The following is a 22,210-nucleotide window of genomic DNA, read 5'->3' on the forward strand; positions in this document are numbered from 1 at the left end:
CTCTTATAAGCTGCACTTATTATTTGCCCTCGAGGTCTACAAATGATATGATATGATAGGGCTCTCTGCTAGGTTATAAATCCTATCATTTCTCTCTTTGTGTTGATTTATATCAGTTTGTCTGTTTGCACATTTTGTAAGTTGTTTTGGGCAAGAGTATCTGTTAGTGCTGAGTGGTAATGATGAAATTCAGTATCACAGTATCTTCCAAATATATCATGGTCAGTATCACAATATGAGATGATATTGAAGTTTGCATAAATAAAATTATTGAACCCATGCTTCTTGACTGCTGCTACTCTGCACTAAAAGAATATTCTACAAATCTGACTTAGTTTGTTTTCACCAGACATTTGTTAATTTTAATGTTTTGTTCTGTTTTCTTCTCTGTGTAGATATTATCCAGACAGATCAGATTTCTAGGAAGGAAACCATTACTGTATTACTAGTTACTAAAACTATTTGTTTGTGTGTTTTGAACTGTTCCTTCAAAACAATCTAAAGAGCCCAGCTAGAGATGGCTAATCAGTATCAATGGGTATCAATGTCAGATTGATAGCAGAAGAAAAAAAAGAATGAATCTGATCAAATGCAGAAATACTGTGTGATGTGATGTTGTTGGCTGTGTGTTTCTTCCTGTGTGGCAGTAAAGTGTTTGAGTAGTTTCAGCATAATCGCCTACTTTTAGATGTTCTTAATAGAAGTGTTTCAGTTAAAATAGCTCATTTTGAAGTTTAGTAATTTTTAAAGAAAAAGATCAGATCTATTCTGGTATCGGCAAGTACAAAAGCTTTCAGTATTAGTATTGGTATCGTCAAAGAAAAAGTGATATCATGTCGTCTCTACACCTAGCAAATGATATATAGTGCAGTCAGCTGAGTTTTTATAAATAATGTTATGAACACCTTAAAATTATTATAATGCAGAAATCGAAGGGCAACACTGGCCTGTTACTTATCAGATAGTGGACCCACATTCATATATGCTGTTAAACCTTATATCTTGCTGTTTACTTAACAGCTTGTTAATGATTTGGTGATTTGTGGCCTAATTAATAACCTTTAATCAGCTTATTCTAAACCTTTCATAAACCTGTTATAAAGGTACATTGTATTGTAAAGTGGTAAGTTTTTTCATCTGTCAATACTGGAACACTAGTATAGAGGATATGTGGCCCAGCACCAGTGTCCTGCTCAGCCCAGTGCTGGTCAGTGAGGGGGAAGAGAGGAAATGGTTCAGCTTCGCTCTCTTTGCTCTCTGACATCTGGGCAATTGATGTTGGTGACTGTTGTCTGAAGTGTCTTTTAACAGTTAGATGTCAGTGGACAGAAGTATAGAATGGCCTCTGTTGTAAGTCTTTGTTGGTTAAAGGGTACATACATTGTAAAACTGTGTTCATTTCTTTTGAGACCAGTACAGTTATGCAGGTTCTAATACACACAGCATGTGATAATGTTATACCAGTTCTTTACTTTAGGGAATATGTGGTTGAAGAATCTTTAGTGCTTATACAACTCTTTACAACTCTTTGATCTGCGTGTTGGAGCTAAAGCCCTTGTTCTCTTTGAGGTGCGACCTTTTGGGGATGAACATAGGGGTAAGATGTGTCTATGCTTTGCCATGTTTTTCTGTCTTTTCTGTATGTTCTTACTGTATGTTCTGATCCACTGATTTCTGAACCACAACCAGTCTGAGCTGAAGCAAGCTCTTCAGCGACAATCTCCTAAAGATAGGGGGCTTATAGCGTCAGACACAGTGGCCTTATGTGGGTTTGGGTGTTTGAACACCTTTGGCACCTGCTGAGCAGTGATACTGGGTCTCAGAATCCAAGGCTGAGTTCAGGTGTAGCGCTGCAGCACTGTCGTGGAAATTAAAAAAGACTTGGGGATTGTTGGCAAAAGTGAGCTCATCCCCCACTTGAAGGCATTTTGAGAATGCTGCATGTTCTTTTAAAGTGTTTTGTTCCTCTGCCAAACAAAACAACTCTAAATATGAGCGCACTGTAGGTGTAGACGCGAATAGAAACCTATAGGTTGGTGTTCTATAGCTTTCTTTGCAGGAGGTTGTGCTGTTCGCCCTCTTTCCTTTTGTGATTTTTCTCACTGCTTCCGCTTTCTCGATACTTACTCTCATTCCAGTGCAGTTTGTTCTTGGTGTGTGTGTTTGTGTTTGTGTGTGTTTGTGTGTGTTTGTGTGTGTGTGTGTGTGTGTGTGTGTGTGTGTGTGTGTGCGTGTGCGTGTGCATGTGTGTGCATTTAGCAGACACGTATGCAAAAATGGTGAAAAACATACTTGCATCAGATCCATGCTTGTTGTGATATTATGCATGTACATGTGTATCTGCCAAGCTGTCATATCATAAGTGAATGTCATTTCATATTTTCTTTCTTTCTCTCTCTCTCTCTCTCTCTCTCTATCTCTGAGGTTAATGGAAATGAGGAGTCTAAACTGTGTCAGGAACAGAGGGGACAGAATACTGAGTGTGGGATAAGCAGCTGGGATTGACTCCTTTGAAAGCTACTGAAATGTAGTGCTACTACTGTACAACATGCATTATAGCTATTTTAAAGCCTTTAAAAAGAATTCCACCAATTTCAACATTTTTGCATAATTCTATCATTTAGATGTCAGTAAAGTCATTCAGAGTGGTTTGGTGTGAAATTGTTCATTGTAGAGAAACTTACCGAATTACAGACATGTCTTATATGTGATGTTGATGATAGTAAAATTGTGGTACATTTCAAAATATATGTAAGTTTTGATTTACAGCCCCTTATATGCACCTCTCTACCATTACTGGAATTAAACTTTTTTTGGCATTAAAGTGATACATAAAGCCTGTGCTTTTCCAGCAGACAGTACCAAAAGGCTTGGCTTAATTGAGATGCTAGAGCGTCTGCCGTTTGTGTAGACTGAGCTGAAGGTTTTAGAAGTACGCTTGAGTCAATAGACCTAAGAGATGAATCCGGATGTACAGTAAATTGAAGCATGAATCACAGCAATTGGCATTGCCAGTGTTTGAATCACAGCAATTGCCATCCTAGCATTTCTTACAGCAGTAAACAGAGACTTTGAAACAGCAACTCTGCCTGTACATTATAGAGTACCCTACTTGATCATTTTCTTAGTGGTGTAGGATGCCTCTTCAGTAACCTCTGTTATTCCGCACCTCTCATCAGACTTCCTATAGCACTGTTCCTGTGTTTCCTTTGTTTGCTTGCAGTGTTTTCTCTGGGTAGGACAACACCTTGTATCTCTTATTAAAGCAAGCAGCCATGTATGCGTGGGTGTTTAATATACTGCCTCTAGCAATGCTGTACAGTTCCCCTTAATTCTGCCTCCTTTCTGTCCTCAGTAACCCACCTCTAAGGTTAATCTCACAGTTCTGGTGCTTTTTGACTGAGGCTCTTATGATGTGCTTGTACGTGACTGCTCGAGACAAAATGCAGCTAATCAGCAGTGGCTCTGGAAAAGTGAATATCTCTTGATGTCTGTAATGGATAATTAGGCATGATGATGAGGGCTGTGTGCTATTCTCTCTCTTAAGGCTGCTGAGTCATTGCAGCTATGGAGCTGTCCACTGTCAGGCAGTGCAGTCCAGTGGACTGCATGTATTTTCCAGAATTTTAATGGCAATTCTAAGGGAAAGTGTGCCGATAACACATTGATGTTGGTATTCGGCCTATATATCATAATTTTGATATCATAATTTTATTTTCCAGAGTATAAATGCACATGAACAAATGCCACGAATTGCATGAACAGTGTGAAACTTACTGCAGGGGGATGCAACAGTTAAATTGCAGAGCCCAAATCGTCTCTGATTATTGAATTGAAAAACACACAATATGACAGCAAACATGTTAATTGCAATTTGTGCAACATAAAAACACCAAAGACTTTAAGACGAGCAGTTAGATAAAGTGAAAAACAGTTGCACCAGTAACACTATCAAACATCGCAAAGTACTGGAACAGCCTTAATCAAATAAGTGCTCTTTTTGAGTGTGGCGCTATGTGTTAATATTTTGAAGGACAGGAGATTCAGGATCTCTCCAGTGATTTCCTTTCTGATCTAAAGTGCTGTACAGTCAATAGGATAATGTTTCACTAAGCTGAGTGCCACTGTGTAAGTTTGAAAGTGCCAGAAATTGACCTGCTTACATTGATTCACACTGGTGCATGTTACACAGTGCCTTATTGTAAGGATTTCATTAATTTTTCTCAATTACCATTGCCAGTCCTGTGTGCATGTGTGAGAATATGCCTAAACTCTCAGAAAATCTGCACCTTTCAGGGTACAAGCGCTAGCACCGAGGTGGTATCCTCAAGGGTTTAATTGTACCATATTCTGTGCAGTTAGATCTTTTGACTGTTTTTCAGAGTATCCACAAAATGCGATTTCCACATGTTTTGGAGGCCCCTGAGTTTAACCAAGAAGGCTGCATTGACTCCATATCTACTGTTTTGACTCCAGGTTTTCTATTTAAGCCCTTAAGTTATGAAAAGGTCCATATGCACCTTTAATATATGCATTTGGACCTTAAGGACCATGTTGCACCTTTGAGGGTGCATATAAATTGTTTGTTCCTTGGAATTAAAATTTACCCGAACAGTACTTTTTTCCTGATAGGGTGTATGGGAACATTCATATTTAGAACTGATTTATCAGATTGTGATTGTCATTTGCAGGTAATTATTCTCAAAAGCCAGAATGAAAGCCTTTCTTTTTTTCAGTATGCTCTCTACCACAAGCAAGCAGCAAGCTCTCAGAAACGCATTCTGATCAAGCACAGCTGTTCTCACCTCCTGACAAATGCATAGTGACCAGGTTGTAATAATCAGTGTTAATTGCGATTAATAATCACAATCACAATACCATACACGGTAATTGCACTCGTAATTTTCATAATAGTCTCTCATGCATGTGTTCCTGCCTCTAAGTGTGGCTAATTTTTGTAGAGCGTTTCTTTTCTCTTTCTGCCGCCATGGAAAAAACATGGCTGCCGCAGTGTGGTGGATGCCACCTCACCTCAATTTTTCATTTTCCGCTCATGCGCCCAGCCACCGCTGTCAAGAGCGCCGGCCTTGATGAGACAGCAAACAAATTGCATTTCCCTTTTAGTGTTATTCAAGCCCAGGCAGAGAGACAGCAGGACTGTTTCCCTGGACTTGACAGCACGGGCAATTAGAGGAACGAGGAGAGAAAGGGATGACGCAGGTACTAACTTTGTCCCTTTCTTCTCTTTCTTCTCTTTCTTTCTTTCTTTCTTTCTTTCTTGCTTTCTCTCAGGTCTGGCTTTGAGCAGGATGTGGAGACTGGCTACCCTCAGTACCCAGACAGCTGCCATGGTGAGCACAAGACAGCCAAAAAGTGTCCTTGCATAAATCATTTGGTCTTTATACAAACCTAGTCTGAGGAAATGAGCTCAGAGGTCCTTTAGAAGTCTAGAGTTGTCTTTTTCATTTTGATAGACTGTTTAAATGTAATAACTAAGGGTGTAATAAGTTAAACTGAAGGCTTGAAACAGTGTGTTGAAATATAAATATTAAACTGATCAAAAGTAGGCGTCTGGGTCCATCCTCAAATGACTGGGCTTGTTACTGAAGTCACTAGGGTTTCTAGGGATTGCGATTTTTGGAAGCTCTGGTTTAGAACTTTCATTTATATGAGACAAAGCAGTTGTTGATGATGATATTATTGTGTGTACCTTGTATAATCCAGACATTTTAAGCACACAAAGTGTAATGTTAACATAATTATATGATTAACTACATTGTTAATTGAATAATGTATAGGGATGTGGCAAGCCAATGTATTATACTGAATCAAATTTGCAGTGTATCATATTGCATTGTTTTATCACAACTTGTGTTAGCTTGTGGTTAGTGTCTTAGCTTGGGGCTAATATACAAGCTTTGGGCTGTAGAGTTAGATTGGGACACAGCTTTTGTTACAATTAATGTACGATTATAATAATAAATGTTCCAATAAACTGCAAATGGAAACATTAAGATATTAACAGAAGGCCTATTTTTTAGCCAGTCATTGTTTTTACCGTATCTAAAAATGTATCAACTCAAGACACTGCTGTGCTACATAGAACCGAATTCTGAATCTGAAAACTGTTACAGCCCTAGTCCTGAATTATACATGCTTTAGGTGTATCAACAGCTTTTAGCCTGCACTAACCACTTTTTCAGTTTGTTTTAATGTCAAAAAATGACGAAAAAGTTTTTAAAATATTTTTCTATGTGCACATACAAGAATAACCTTTCGTCAATTTCAAATCATAATAAAACATCTACTCTTCTACAAATATAAATGTGGTATCAGTTGAAAGCTTATATTCTGCACTTCTGACAATTTCTCCACTTGTTTCAATAAGCTACGTCACAAAGCAGTCCACGCAACACCAGTTTTTTAGTAACAGAGTTTCATCTAGGCTTTTTCAGAATGGCTCTTTTGAATCATGTGTCTTTTTCTCTCTTAATCATAGATGTCTTGGCAACTACACGAAAGCAGAACACTGCAGTGGATTCAGCCTATGGTCAGTAGCTTCTTTTTCCTATTGTGCTTAAAATCACATAAGTCATCGTCTCTCCATTCAGCATTAACTTGAGTTCATCAGTTGCTCTATGCTCCTGCCTTTCATGCATCACTCTCTCATTCAGAAGGTCTTTGAAAACTTGTATATGTACTTTAACTCCATTCGTTCATTGAAAAGACATTTGGTTCCTTATTTCATTCAAATTATGGGTCCACATTGCGAGTACATTTCTTATTTTGTTGGCTGGCCTTGCTGTGTGAATTGCGCAAATGGCAGACGTATTACAGCATATTGCTCTAGTATGAGGCAATTTTCTCGTGCACACACATTACAGAGTGTTATTCAATCTGTCCTGCTATCGTTTCTGAACCCCCTACACCCCCACCCCCGGTCTCACATCAAGCCTGGGAGATGCTTTCACACAGGTATAGCATGCTGCCACTCCAGATCAATCTCCACTGATACAGACACAGGCATCAAAGAATTTAGGGCCTGTAGTAAGTAGGGCCCTCCAGAAAAACAAAAAATGTGTTACAGATACTTATTTTAAATAGTTAAAAATTGTGATATTAACAGCCGATGTATTTTTGCTGACTAAGATGTAGTTGATGTAGTATAATGGATAATACGCTGTCCTCCATGCAGCAGATTGGGATTCAGTTCCTCACCTGGGCAAGCACACCATGCTGTCCCAAGACTCTTAATGCTACATTTGCCTTCCTCTCTAACATGATCAAACTTAGAAGTCAATCAGGATACTAAATGCATAAAAGTTATGTGATTTTCACTTGTCAACTGTAAATGGTCTAATGTGTTCAGTTTGATTGTCTTATTTCTTAAATTCAGATGAAACAGCAGAAACCCACCATTCTTAAATAATATAAATATTGTAGAGCAGGGGACAGAATTTTCCAGCTTTCTTAGCAGTTTTGTTGATTTTTCTGGAAAGATTAAGTGCATAAAATTATATAAACCATCACAAATTAGTGATTACCCTTATGGATTAGTTTGTTCATTAGAACTTGAGAAAAATCCTCTGTTCATATATTAAATTCACATATTAATAAGAATGAAAGTGTGTATTTTGCATCAACCAGTAATCAGTTGATACGGTGTTCTGTGTGCGTGTGTGCGTGTTTGTGTGTGTGCGTCTGTGTGTGTTGGCTGGGTTTTTGCAGTTTAGACAGATCAGCAGTGTGGGTCAGCGCTCAGAGCTGTTGTACTGAAACACATCAACAGCACATTCTGACAAAGAGACAGAGCTGCTGTAGTCTGTCTGTCCACTTGCTTAACTCCATTCAGTGTAGCACACCTCTCAGCCTCTCACACACTCACACACACACACACACACACACACACACACATCCCCTGTGGACAACCAAAATTACTCACTGTAGCAGTTGCCCCAGTGCTAACAGTGGTGCAGTATATACACTTAAAGGGTGGGCTATATGACATAAAATATAACAGCACAAACCTGAAGACATTTATGACAAGTTCGTACAGACAAGATGCACGAGCAACGCTTTAAAAAGTTCACATTTAAAAAAGGCTACATTTGCAAAAACACTGTATTTAAGAAGAAACAAGACAGAACCAAACAACTAGTAAAATAAATGTATAAAATACAACCCAATTCCAACTTCTAACCAATCACTACTTTCTGTTTTTATGTGATGATACAAATGATACAAAAACACAATATGTTAAATTTTACCCGGTAAATTTCATTGCTTTTTGTAAATATACACTAATTCAAAATTTGATGTCTGTAACGCATTCCAAAAAAAAGCTGGGAAAGGAGCATGTTTACAACTGTTCAATCCTTTCCTTTTAACAATACTTAATAAATGTTTTAGGACTGAAGACACAAACTGATCCAGTTTTGAAAACAGAATTTTTTGGCCAAGAGAGCATAATGTCCATTATTTCCATAAACATATCTAAAGATTGACTCATCAGACCACAATACAGGTTTCCACTGGGCATCAGTCCATTTCGGATGAGCTTAAGCCCAGAAAAGTCGGCAGTGTTTCTGAACGTTGTTGACGGATGACTTCCTCTATGTGTAGTACAGTCTTAACTTGCATTTGTGGATGCAGTGATGGACGGTGTATATTCTGAAAACAGTTTGTCAAAGAATTGTTGATTTGTGATATTATCTGATATTCTGTGATATCTATCACAGAAGTAAACCAGTTTGTAATGCAGTTCCATCTAAAGGGTCAAAAGTCACAGGCATTCATTTGTGGTTCTGGATTCCCTGCATCTTTTGATATCATGCACTGTAGAGGGTGAAATAGCTAAAATCCTTGCTATCTCTAGCTGTTGAATGTTATTTTTTAACTGTTGGATTTTTTTACTGCACATTTTTGTCAAAATGGCAAGCCTAAACCCATTCTTGCTCATAAAGGACTAGGCCTATTCTAGATGCTCCTATGTCCATGCATCACCTGTTTAAGGTGTATTTTAAAGTGTTTCCAGTCATAAATTGCCCCTTCCCATGGAACATGTTGCAGGCATCAATTTCAGAATGAGTGTATATTTACAAACAAAAAATGAAGTATGTAAGGTAAATTACATACCTTGTCATTGTGTTGTTTTTGTACAAATCCAGGTCAAAGTAGCGTTATAAATCTCTGCTTTTTGTATTTATTTGCATTTTACCTACTGTACCAACTTCGAATTGGGTTTGTATAATAATGACTTAATGGGCTGACATCCAGTCAGCTGTTTGTTGCTGTGTAGTTTATGCAGTTATTATATACTGGTTGTTGTATTACATGCTCCTTATAATGGATCTAAATCTGTCCTTTTTTTAAATACTGTTCTGGAAGTATTGACAATAGGGGTAGACAGTATGGCAGCATTTTTTGTTATCCTGATAAATTCAGGGTAAATCACATTACATCATAGTATACATTTATTGATGGATATCGTCAGTACTTAAAGAACAAAGACTAACTGCATGTTTCATTACAAAGTGACCATAATTAGCCCCATAATTAGCCAAGTACTGAATTTTGTGCAGTGCAGTATATGAAACACTAAATAAAAATCATGTGTTAATAGTTTTCGAATACATGTGACGCTAATGGGGCTTTTATGTCTGTTTCATCTTATCACATTTCAGAAAAACTAACAATTGTGATTCACGCTGTATATCATGAAAGTTTCTTAAAGTATCATGGCATTATATTTTTGCCCTATTGCCCATCTCTAACTGACCATTACCATTATATACTCAGAAAAGCATATTGTGGTGTATATAATCACAATACTGATAACATATGGCCATATTGCCCACCCCTACTCACATGTCCACCTATTTGCAAAGAATGCCATGGCGCAGCATCCATGGAACCCATCGAAGTCCATCAGTAAATGACACAAAGGACGAGACTCTTCAGAAGACGAGTGCATGACTCCTCGCTTCTCTGCTGTAGAGTCAGTCAGTTTAACTGAGGGGTGAGAAAGCGAACATCATGGGAGTACACACTCACTCAGCCCCCCCACTGATTAATTCAGTTTGTTGTGCAGACCACTGTTCCTCTAGAAACCCACTGGAAATGACACGAGCGGTCTACTTATTTAGTTTACTGCGCTTTCAATTCTCACTCCAAGACAAAGCCCTCCACAGCTGTACAGTGCGCAGCAATTATTTCAGTGCTGAGAAAACACCCACGTGCCAACGCTGAGCCATTACACACTCTGAGCTTTGTTCCTGATCGGCTCTATGCTGCGCCCCACGCTCTCTCTGTCTCTCATGCTCTCTCTTTCTCTGTCTCTCTTGTTCTTTCTCGCATGCTCTTTTTCTTGCCCCCCCTCGCTCTCTCTCTCGTTCGCTGTCTTCTGCTCTCTCTCACTCATCCGCTCCCTCATCTTCCCACTGTTTGATAAAGCAGCCCCACAGAGACAAGCCAGCCAGACACATTTTCTACAGCACATACGATGAAGTGGTTTTCAATGAGCATATTTGAAATTTTTTTACATCCCACCCCTCTTCCCCCCTCCCAGCTGTTTAAAGCGGTAGGGATAGAAATGATAATAAGTGGAAATCATAACAAAACTCAGCCTTGTGGCCATGCGCTAGTGTGCCAGCCTGAGCTCCCCTGGTGTGCAGCAGGCTCCATTTGCCTGGCACAGATGGCACGCTGACAGGCCTGATTTGGAACAAGCCTGGTGGACTGGCAGAAAAGAAGAATGTGTGGGTGTGCGTGTGTGCGCGCGCATGTGTGTGTGGCGGCTGGTGAACAGGCTGGTTGTACGAGAACAGTAAGGGCAGCTCATTAACCATCAGTGGAGCTCTGGAGCCCCTCTCTACTGCCTGGACTCAAGGACATTCAGCCTTTGAGGAGAGGAACTTCACAGAGGCATCAATAATTAAAGTGGCCCTGGCAGGAGAATATGTAAAGTTCCATTGCAGTATTAAAGAAGGGGATACCCTCAAAGTCGGTCTTAGTGAGTGTCAAGCCGCACTGTGAAGTCTCCGAGTGCTGTGTGAATGTGAAATGCAGAGAGACTGGGAGGGAAGAAAGTGTTTTGAATGACCAGACATGCAGCTAGAAGCAAAGTTTCATTGCGAGCTGGCCAGGTGGGTGTTTCCAGCTCAAGTTCTGGTTGAGGAAGCTTTGGAATGCACCAGAGCTAGAAATTCCTACATGGATCCACAGTTTAAGACACACGATGTTAATTCGTCTGCCAAAACCAGTGCTTTAGCAAGCTTAAATTGACTCTGTGAATAAGCTAATTGTTGAAGGGTATTTTCACATACACCTGTTTTAAGCATTACATCCGTGATCCACTTTGGAGAACTTTCTTCTCCTGGAGACAGAGCGAGCTGTTTTATACAACCTTTTTCAAATGTGTCAAGCAATCGTGTTTTATCTACTTTAACTCCTTGTTCCTGCTTGTATACAGGTTGTTGCCATGAACACTGATTTTTATATGTTACTCTGTTTCTTATGAGAAATTTGCCTGAAATGTTTTGAATTCTATGCACATAATGGATTTCACTGATTGGTTACTCTGTTGCCCCCTTCCAATACAACCACAGGAAAGACCTCACCCACAAGCCCCAGCCCAACCAATCAGGGGCCAGCTCTGCCTAAAGGGCCAGGTGTCCCTGAGAAAGGTACCCACCCTGCGGAGGGGGAGCGGGGGGGGCGGGGTTCCCCTGACTCGGAGCCAATCAGTGTGGAGATGGAGGGTAAGGGGGGCGGGGAGAGGCTCTAAGTCTGCTGTCTGTCTTCTAGCACTTTCCTTAGTTCGAGCTTCTATCGCGCTATACTGGATCCTATTGTGTGGCCCTCAGCTTCATGCACAAAACATGTCTCACACTATACCTTTCATAAGCGCAAGTATTCATTAACGTAAATGCACAGCAATCGCAAACGTTCATAAACATACACATGAATAATTTCCTAACGCAACAACTTTAATGTGTGATCTGTATGTGTTCAGAAAAATGATGTTTGGCCAGTGTAATTGTGCTTAGTATATTAGCTTGTTTCAGGAAAAAAAACGATAGCATTCCATAGGTGAATAATGGCCATTGCTAGATGGATTAGGCTGAGCAAATCAAAGACACAGTCACTTTCATTACAAAATTATCCAATTCACCATAAGAACATGGAAAATATTATGGTAACCTGTGGAGAAAACATGCTTACAAACTCATCGGCATTAATAAGCAATCAAAGCTTCTAAAGTGTTGAATCTGTTTCTGTGCCTCCTGCAGACACAAGAAGAGCACAGTCTTGTTTATTTAGCCTTGTTATCTTTCTGTGCTCTTATCACATAGTTTTCCTCTCCCATTTGTGGCCTGTAGTGTTCTGTGTTGTCTCACGTGTTGCTGTTTTGAAGGCCTTTTCCTTCTCTGTGGTAAAGCTCCTCCGCTGTGCGGAGAAGAACCTATAAATCCTCATCCTGCTGAGCCCTGCGCTGCTCTCTCGCTCCGACTTCTGCTGCCATGATCATCCACTCAGGCTGTAATGAGAAGCACCAGCAACAAATAAATATGCCCAGGGCCAACGAGTGCTGCCTGATAGAAACTTCTGCTGGGTGATCTGTTTCAGCAGCCGAGCCGGGACATGGCCTTACACAGTACAAAATACCAGCAGACCAAGAGAAGTGGTCTTGGGCTGGAGTTCTAGGATACATTCTTAGCAAAAATTGTTCTACACAGTTATAAAAATGGTTCTATGTCTGGTGCTATATGAAACCATCTTTAAAGTTGACCTGAAATCTAAATTGACCTTTTTCACCTTGTTAGTTTATGTTCCTGGTCATATTTTGCACAATTTACCATATCATACCACTTCTTCCTTGATCAAAGTATAGTGCATTCTGCCTGGCTTTAACACAAGTTCTGAATATGTCCTGCATCAGCAGGCAGGGAAAAATAATATTAACCATTAGTGTTATGTTTCACCTCCCCCAGACATCCACCCCCACCTATTATCAAGCGAAAAGCGAAATCTAGCTCAGTGGCCATCCCTGATACCGTGTTTCACTCAGAAAATGCGTTATGATTTCTGATTAACAACCTTCTAACAACAACGATAATTAAAATGGGAGGTTTAATAATAATAATAATAATAGTAATAATAAACTAAAAACAATAACTGAACATTGTGGAGGCAACTATAACATCACTAGAATGAAACATAAAAAGAAGCATTTTCTGAACTGCAAAGAATTATTGAAGCATTCAGATTAATCTTTTTTTTTTCCCTTGAAGTTCTTCAGATATAACCATTTCCTTTGCCCTTGAACCCTTGAGGAACCCTTGTTTAAAGGTGTAAGAAAAACACACACAGAAACACCCAAATATTACCAAAATATTACCAGTACAAAAGGTATACTATCTGAGAAAATTCTGTTTAAAGCTATTTATTTGGACAGTAAGTCTTTACTTGCTTGAGAAAAACACTTACTTTACAATTAATACAAATAAACATTAATGCAATAATATCTAACAGTAATTTATTCTGAAAAAAATAAGTAGGCTGCATTGAAGAGAAGCTGGGACCAGACTTGCCTTCTTCTAGTCATCTCATAAAATATCTATCTTTTTTATGTTTATTTCTATTCATTCTAATGTCACGTTTTTTTACAAGCAAACGTGGGCTTACTTCTCAGATAAATATTAGTAAACAACTTTCTAGGCTAGCGTAAAACTTCCTCATCTTTTTCACTTCATATCTCTTTTTCTCATATCACATTTCTCACTTTTTTCACATTATTTTGACTATCTTGATCTGCCTGTGTCAGCTTTCTCCATCTCTCCCACTCTTTTTTCTCCCTTTTTTCTCTTGCTGAGCCTTAGCGTGCAGAACTGAAAGTCCAAATGCACTTACTGATGTTCACAGATTGAGAGGTAGAGAGAGAGCAAGCACACTCATCTATCACTGACAGCAGAGCATATATCACAATATCTCCAGTGCCCAAGAAAAATCTAATCTAAAAATCTAAAAAATAAAAATAATTTGTTTTAACTTTTTTACATTTTTCTTAAAGAAATCACCTTCACACCTGGAATAGCTGCAAAACGGCATAAATGCTAAAGCACAGCACTGATTCTTTTCTTTAAATACTAAATATACTGTACCACTGCAGCCATTATCACTCGCTCTCACAGATTTCTACACTGAACGTATTGAAGCTAACCGTGTATTTACACGGCCGAGGCCGATGTGATCTGTCATATTAATGTTATGATATGTATTGTTGAGCCTTGGTTGCAGTGTGGGTTATTATGTATAATTGGAGTGAGTGGAGAGTGCAGGTTAAGCGCTGCTTTACTATTACAAGCTCCAGACACCCACTTGGACACTATCCGCATGCTTGTCTGGGAGCCTATAATGATGCCTCACTCTCCAGCAGAAACTAAACCTGCACTTGTTATTGCTCAGAGGTGGCTGCTGCTCACATCCCTTGTCGCCAACACCGTCACCACTATTTTTAAACACACACACCCTCGCAGGTCATTTACAAAATTCAAAATGAAGTGAGTGCTGGTGCTCCGACGACTCCCAACCTATGATAATTTGTGTGTGCGTGTGCGTGCTGCATGAGGCTGCGCTCATAATCGACAGCTCCGCACTGGATTTGAAGCTAATTAGACTGCAGAGAGGGCTGAGGACGAACTGGAGATGAACTTAAGCTGAACTCTAAAACCTCCTCTCAGCCACAGAGAGAGAGCTGCCCAGCTCTGGAGGTTATTAATAGAGAAAGAGCAAACGCAGGAGAGAAAGAGAGGGAGCCTAGTTTTTGTTCCTTTTTTGTTTTTAATACACAAAACAGTACATAGTTTGTTTGCTGTCCCATCCATTACTGCATTACTGTTTTACAACTGGTTTTCTCATATTTTACTCAAGAACCTCATAGCAGGCTGTGATCTGTAATACACATAATATCCACTGTCATAGACTGAAAATATACAGTCAAATAAAAAAAAAAAACATAAAACTTAATACTAAAACATAATACTTGTCGCTGTCAAGAAGAACCCAGACAAATAGGCCAACAGGGTTTTGTGTGAACTGAGGGCCCACACAGTGTGTAATCCATGTAATGCGCTTGTTCTTCCCAAAACTTCCTGACCTCCTCTCCTCCCCCTCCTTGTCCTCTCCGCTCACTCCGAGTGCAGGGGAGTAGTGTGTTGTTAACCCGCCTGGTGTTTCCTTTAGACTAATGCTTCACCTTCTTCTGTTCCGTCCTCAGTACTCCTCTTCTCCTCGACTACCTCCTGCCCCAATGTGTAGCAAATGAACCCTGTGCTCAGCCCCCGAAAAACACCAAAGAAATCTAGAACCCCGCTTGTGCTCTAGATTTCACAGACAGCAGCGCTAGCGTAGTAGTAGAATAGCACTCCAGCTCTAGGGGTGTAAAAATGCATCGATACACTGCGATGCATCGATCTGAAGGTCACGATTCAACTGCATCGATTTTGTAACGTAGGAAGAGCTAATGAGTGATAATAATAATAACATTGAGTAGAGCATATCCTTCATCTCTTAATGCCACAACCGTCCATAGCAAGGGGGCCAAGAGAACGTAATTGGCCTTGCTCTCTCTGGGTGAGCAGGATGACCCGCCCCCATCACTCAACACTGTGCTAGCAAACTTGTTCACCTGTTAGCTGATGTAACAGAATCGGCAGTTAATGTTCTCTTTTTGAGCATTGTGCTGTCCAGTGAAGTTGCATTAGCAGCAGTTTAAAAAGATACAGCGACACTTCATGTGTCTTGGAATAAGCACATTCTAGCTGTCAGCACAGTTTGGTAGAATTGCTAGCGAGTGTAATTGACAGTGACTAAATTGGGTAAAAATAAAAAAAATATATACTTTGCAAGTATTGTGCATGTTCCTTTGGTCACATCTATGTGTTCAGTGTATTTTTTAAAAATACGTCTGAATTCTACCAAAATAATTCTATTGAAATTTGAGATTTCATGATGCATTGAATCGTTGGGAGGTCAGAGATTTACACCCCTATTTGGGAGTGCAGTATAGTAATTCTGCAGTTCTGGAACTTAAGGTAAGTTTTAGGTATTTTTCTGGGCTGTCGGTGGAGAACAGGGTTTAGACTTTTGCTCTAGAAATATGCCCTGCTCAAGTCGTATCCTGCACGCTTCTGGATTTTTTGCTCTTGATTTGGTTTTAGTTCCCAGAAGATTCGCATACTCTTCCCTCAAGAAGACCGGCCCTGCTTCTTTCTTTCTCTGGCTGTGTGATGTTGAACTAAGCCAAACGAGTGACCTGCATGTGCTTAACACTGCCTTTTGTCTCTCTTCCCTTGTTTTAAAAAAGTATATGCCCTGATGAAGAAGAGTGGTGTTTGCAGTGTCCCTGCTTTATTAGTTGTTGATTATCTTCTTTATTCCGTTTTTGCATGCACAATGCATCAACGTCTCATGCATGAGTTTCAGAAGTGTGGAATATTGTGTTAATAATAAAAAAAAATAACAGTAATTGAGTTTCTTTGTCTTGCGGTTTGCTCACAGAGAAAAGAGACACTTTGTGTTTTTTTTTAATACATCAGAGCTTTTAGGTTTGTGGGAACGAACACTATCACAGAGATTGTTTATTAGTTGTTCCTGTATTTCAATCAGCTCGGTCACTAGTGGATGAAATTCCTTGAGGTGCTTTTCTCACAAATGAGATCTCATCCAGGATTGTCTTTCTACTTCACTCCTGTATAAACAAAGCAGAACTCAATTTGCTGAGCAGTGGAGTGGAACGGGGAATACTGAATCCATTTGAGGAATAATCTGTGATGAAATTCATTTTCTATGTTTGCATATTTAGATGCAGCCAGTTATTTACTATTTCTTGTTTTACAGCTTCTGAAGTAAAACCGATCCAATTATTTTCACTCAAAATCCACATTTTAAGGTGAAGTAACTTGGGGCTGAGTGTTGACATAATGGGAAGTTGTAGTTTTCTAGTGTGCTGTTTTAAACCTTTATAAATCTGGGGAGTTAATATGTTGTTCTTTAACAGCATTAGACAGTAAACTTGTGGCATTGGCAGCCTGTTTGGCTGTTTTGCCTGCAGGGGCAGCTCTGCTTCTGAGAAAGAGTGAAATATAGTTCATGTAATGTGCATTGTCTCCTTTGCTGTGGTGAAGAGTGCAGGAAATCTAGTTTACAGGTAGTGATATTACCTGTCATTGATATATTTTGGTTGAGAGCTATAAAAAATCTGCTGTAGTGAAGTGCATGGCATTAAGAAATAGTACCACATCCACGCTCCTCTGGTTATATATCTTTCTGTTTGATATGATACCCATCTTAGCTGTCATTGATGCCCATTTTACTCATTACTGTTGTTTACACTCATTTTCTTTTTGCTCCTAGTACAACTAACAACTGCTAATTACCGCAGTTTCAGTCACTTATAACAACCGTCTTTTATTAATGATGAGTTTATGATGCCTTGTTTCTACCGTCATCTAATCTGCTTACTGTGGGAGCATAGTTACAAAGTGGTGACAAAACAGCCATGCCCTCTGAACTGAATTAGAGTGAGAGAGAGATAGAGATCATTACTGATACAAATACATCATTCTGCCTGCCAAACTCAGTCACACTACAGCTAATTTAGTCCTGCCAATCCTGCCATGTTTCCATTAAATGAACAGGAAAACCACCAGTTTTCCTTATCATTTAATGAACAGAAAATTATTATTCTTAAATTCTCATTAGAAGCAGCAAGCAAAATGATCTACCAAGGGTCACAAATCTTATCCACAAAGGGCAGGTGTGGCTGCAGGTTTTCATTCTAATCGGGCTGAAACTCACCTGATTGCACTTGTTTAATCAGTTGGTCTCGGTCTTCAAGCAATTGATTGCTTAGTGCTTGGCTGTATGAGGCGCTTCCTCCTCTTTGGTTAGAATGAAAAACACTTCTGCTCGGTTTTTGTTTCTTCTTCTGCTTCATTTTGTTCATGGATATCAGTTTTAGTTAAGCCTGTGCTCGGTGAAGGTTAAACGAGTTACTGTGGTAACAGCCCCTGGTGAAAAAAAAAAAAGTTTAGAAAAAAGCCTTGCTCATTTATTGATTTATTTTATGCAAACCACAGCAAGATGGCAGCATTCCCACCCGTAAACATAAACATTTTAAATGTTAATCCCATTAATACCACATTTATTATACCCAGCATAACTGAGATTGTTCTGGAAACACAGCTGTGCTGGTTAAACACACTCTGTGTTGCAGGCAGAGCTGCCTCTATGGTACGGTGTGCTATTGACATCCTCACACCACAGCATCAAGTTTCGGACTGAAAAACAGCTTCAGTCTCAGGAAAAACTTAAGTAAAAAAAAAAAAAAGTATGAGCTCTGGTTGGGTCATTTCAAATGGCCTCAGGTGAAATGGCTTCAGACAAGAAGGCAAAACTAAGCAGCCGCAACCTCTGAGACAGTAAGAGAACCACAGTTCTGTATCACACTGTCCCTATCTGCATACAGTTCTGCTGGTTGTGTATGTGAAAGAGAGGGAAAGGTAGGTCTTGCGAGGTTATGTCCTGTGGTGCTCTTGTTGGGTGGATGAAAAATGACTTAGTCTGCCTGTCATCTTAGAGCATTGTTAGCCAGTGGTGCCTGCCTTTAAAGGCTTAGTAGCTTATGCTGCTCAGAAGTGGAAAGTCAGAGCTCGGTATTATGTCTTTTTGACCTTTTTGAGGGCTCTTTCTTTGATATTTCCTGGTTGGAGGTTGAAAATTCAGAGTTATGAGTTTTAGTCAAACACAGTATTACAGTATTGTCAAGAAGTGGTACCTAGATAAGGGAGTGGTAAGTAGCTACAACTATAACAGAACAAAACTGAGTAAAAATAAAACAAAAAATGTAAAGAATATTCTGTTTATATTTGATTATGCATTTTTTTTGCACACTTCAGAATTCACACAGGATACCTTCTGCATTCATTTCCATTTTAAGAACTTCTGCCATTAGAACATTTTCACAACAACAAAATAAGTCACCCTCAGTAACAGCTCTGAAGAGAGATTTTACCGCTCCATCTCCATGTGCACCACAACTCCCCCTCCACATCCTGTTCTACTGTTATAGGGCTTATATAACGTGGAGTTTTATCTATTTTTGTGCTTTCTTTTTCCTTCTCAGATGGAGTCATTAGAATAGCTCCTGCTATACATAGAGAGAGGGAGAGAGAGAGACTAAGACTTTGAACTCTGATAGCTGACAGGCTGTCAATCACTGCCACTTATCTTCCAGTTTAGTTTTTCTCCACTATTCTATCTTCTTTTGCCTCTCTCCATCTTGATCAGTCTTGCTACACCCTCTCACTTTCTTTCATTAATTCACCCTCTTCAGCTCTCTCTTTCTTTTATCATTGTCGCTAACCCTTAATCACCCTCTCCATCCTTTGCATGCTTTATCACTCTTTGCCTTGTTCCTCTCTCTTAGCCTTCTTCATTTTTGTTTTATTTCTTCCATTTTCCCATCTCAGCCCATCTGGTTGTTTACCTTTTGGCAGACAAGAGATGGTCCATAATATGGCTGTCCATGTTCTTCACACATTTCTACTATCTTTAGCCCTCGCGCTGAAGACCAGCTTCGTTTAACACATTTAGCGAGCATATTAGACCAGCGCCAAGAAGTGCCTCATATATTAACGTTTGCTAACAAATAATCATAATGAAGACAAACAAAACAGTCTCAAGGAAAACTTCTCCAGTTAGATTAGAGCTTTTTAAGAAAACATTAGTATGCACTAGGGCTGCGCAATATGGGCAAAATACCATATTATGATATAATAAACAGTGATTGCAAAAGGCGTGCGGGTTAAAAAAAACCCTGGAGAATGATGGGACATGGTTGATCCTTAGAAGTCAAGAGTTGTCACTGTTGTTTTGCTGTACTATATAAGTTTAGTTACACAATTACTAACATAGTTAGACAGTGAATTACATGCATGTTCAGTTTAGATTCTGTATCAGCATCAGCTGTGATTAGGGGAGAGCTAGTTAGTGGGTCGATAGTGGAGTTAATGGAAGATGACTAAACTTGGGGGAAAAATGGGAAAAAAATGCAAAAGATGATTTTCTTTTTGCAACATTAGGCTATATGCACAACAGTACATTCTGCATGGAACTATAATGTTATGGCCCACCCCTATATTGGCATACACTGTGCTTTTGTTATCACTGGTGATAACATCAATCTCTAGAGTTTACTGAAGATTGTCTTCAGTTATGTCATCACTTTGTAGTTCTTGACATGCTCATATAAGGGACAGATCTAAGCCTGTAATTGCTTAAAATGAATGGCGCTCTTGATAATTGTAGCAATATTCCTAGTTCTGCTACTTAATGACCTCATAATTAAGAGGATCCAATGATCGATGAAATATCGATGTTCGATGAAATAAAAGTACAAGACAATCATATGAACTTTTGAATATGTACTAAATTGGGCATGATAGGGGCCTTTTTTGAAAACAGCATTAATTTTTTCCATAGACTAAAAATGCATAAACCCAGAACTCCTAATATGGGCATGATATCGAGCACAATATGACAACAACTTCAGCAGTGTGTTGACTTGTCCACACCCACAAAAACACTCATCTGGAATATCTGCTTAGTCTGCATGCTCACAGCACAAAATAAGATAATGTGATTTGGTTAGAGGGCAGATTGCATATTTCACCCCTGATATCAGTATTGCACAAGCCAGTATTGCAATAATGATCACCAAGCATTGTAGCATGCAGCCCTAGTGTGTATATGTTTGTCTAAGCTTGTCTACTTGTGAAATCTTTCTTTACGCTTCAGAGTAAACGGTCTAAAACAGCAGAACAGCCCAGAAATGCTTCATACCTGTGTGAGTAGGTGTCAGTGTGGGGGTGACTGGGCCAGCATATGTCTCCTATAGGCATCTGCTGAGCTGTGGCCCGCAGTCACAAACACGTTTTGACAGTTTATGTGTGGGGCAGCTAAGATTTGTGAGTCCTTCCTTAATGCCCCCTAGTGCGACACACACATGTACTGTACACATACACACATCGAGAGTGAGTCACTCCTTCACAGACCATGTGCTAGCCCTCAGTGCTCTGCGGGCTCTGTGGGTGTAGTTTAGGGCCCTGCAGAGGCCTGATGAGTCAGACAGAGAGAGAAAAAAATCTCTCCATTATTCATAAATGTCCTGTTCTCTAGTCTCAGCACCGCTGTCTAACCAGCCATCAAACCAGCGCTGGATAGATAAAAGAGGGTTAGAGTTGGGGGGAGAGAGAGGAAGAGAGAGGGAGAGAACATCTGTCATCTTACACTAGTCAAACGGTTTTATTCTGTTTTTGGCTGGTTTCCGTTTGGCTGGTTGTGTAAATGTATTATGTATTTTGTCGATGTTACACATATTTACATAAATTGTCACCTAAAATCTGTCCACGTTGATCTCATAACAAGAACATCTTTGGGAACCATGAGAATTTTTAGGCTAAATGTGGGTGGGAACATAGACTTGTTATGTTGAAATTTCTAAACCAATCCAAGCTTTTGTGAAGTGGGGCACTCCTGACTTCTTCAGCCAATCAGATGTCTGACCACTTCCAGTCTGAACAATCTCATTCTAAGCTCAAAAAAACTTGGCAGGAAATATTGGTTTACACTACTGCCAAAGCATTTCAATCACTATCATTCATCAGTCTATTAAAAAGTTGTTAAAGACCTACATACACAGCTACATTTAAACATAGTTTATTATCATGCATGATCTTATTTATTGTCACTGTTGTGTTCTTAACTAGGCCCATCACAATTATCACAATCATAATCTAACCTGATTGCAGTTATTAGAACTGATCGCAGTTGTTTAAAATGATGATCATTTTCTACAGTTGTGACATTACAGTATTTAATTAGGGTATGACGAACAATGTGAATTGGGTGCTCTTTCATCAGTTGGGTTGAGGTAAATAAATGTAAATAAAATAAGTGGAAAATGTATTTATTGCAGGGTTTATGAAACTAACAAAAGTTCTACCCTTTATAACACATTTAGAGGCCTGCACTGAGTAATATTTATTCATGTATTAACCAGGTAGCTAATGCTAACTTTGTTAGCATGTATAAATGCAGAACAAGTGTTCTTGGCTTATAATTATTATATTTTTACAATCACAGAAGA

At 39.4% G+C, this 22,210-nt stretch overlaps 1 protein-coding gene across 2 annotated transcripts in view; it reads left to right on the forward strand.

The window, feature by feature from the left end:
- Positions 1-22,210, forward strand: part of sema6e (sema domain, transmembrane domain (TM), and cytoplasmic domain, (semaphorin) 6E) — a 156,642-nt gene that overhangs the window by 129,281 nt on the left and 5,151 nt on the right. Inside the window, exons 18-20 of one of the 2 annotated variants that reach the window (XM_036584396.1) lie at positions 5,293-5,351; positions 6,500-6,550; positions 11,607-11,759. In XM_036584396.1, coding sequence (XP_036440289.1) covers positions 5,293-5,351; positions 6,500-6,550; positions 11,607-11,759 — 263 coding nt within the window. The remainder of the gene's footprint in view (positions 1-5,292; positions 5,352-6,499; positions 6,551-11,606; positions 11,760-22,210) is intronic. The other variant, XM_036584404.1, reaches the window with a different exon arrangement.

Source organism: Colossoma macropomum, unplaced genomic scaffold (genome assembly GCF_904425465.1).
Source record: "Colossoma macropomum unplaced genomic scaffold, Colossoma_macropomum, whole genome shotgun sequence".
Classification (NCBI taxonomy): Eukaryota; Metazoa; Chordata; class Actinopteri; order Characiformes; family Serrasalmidae; genus Colossoma; species Colossoma macropomum.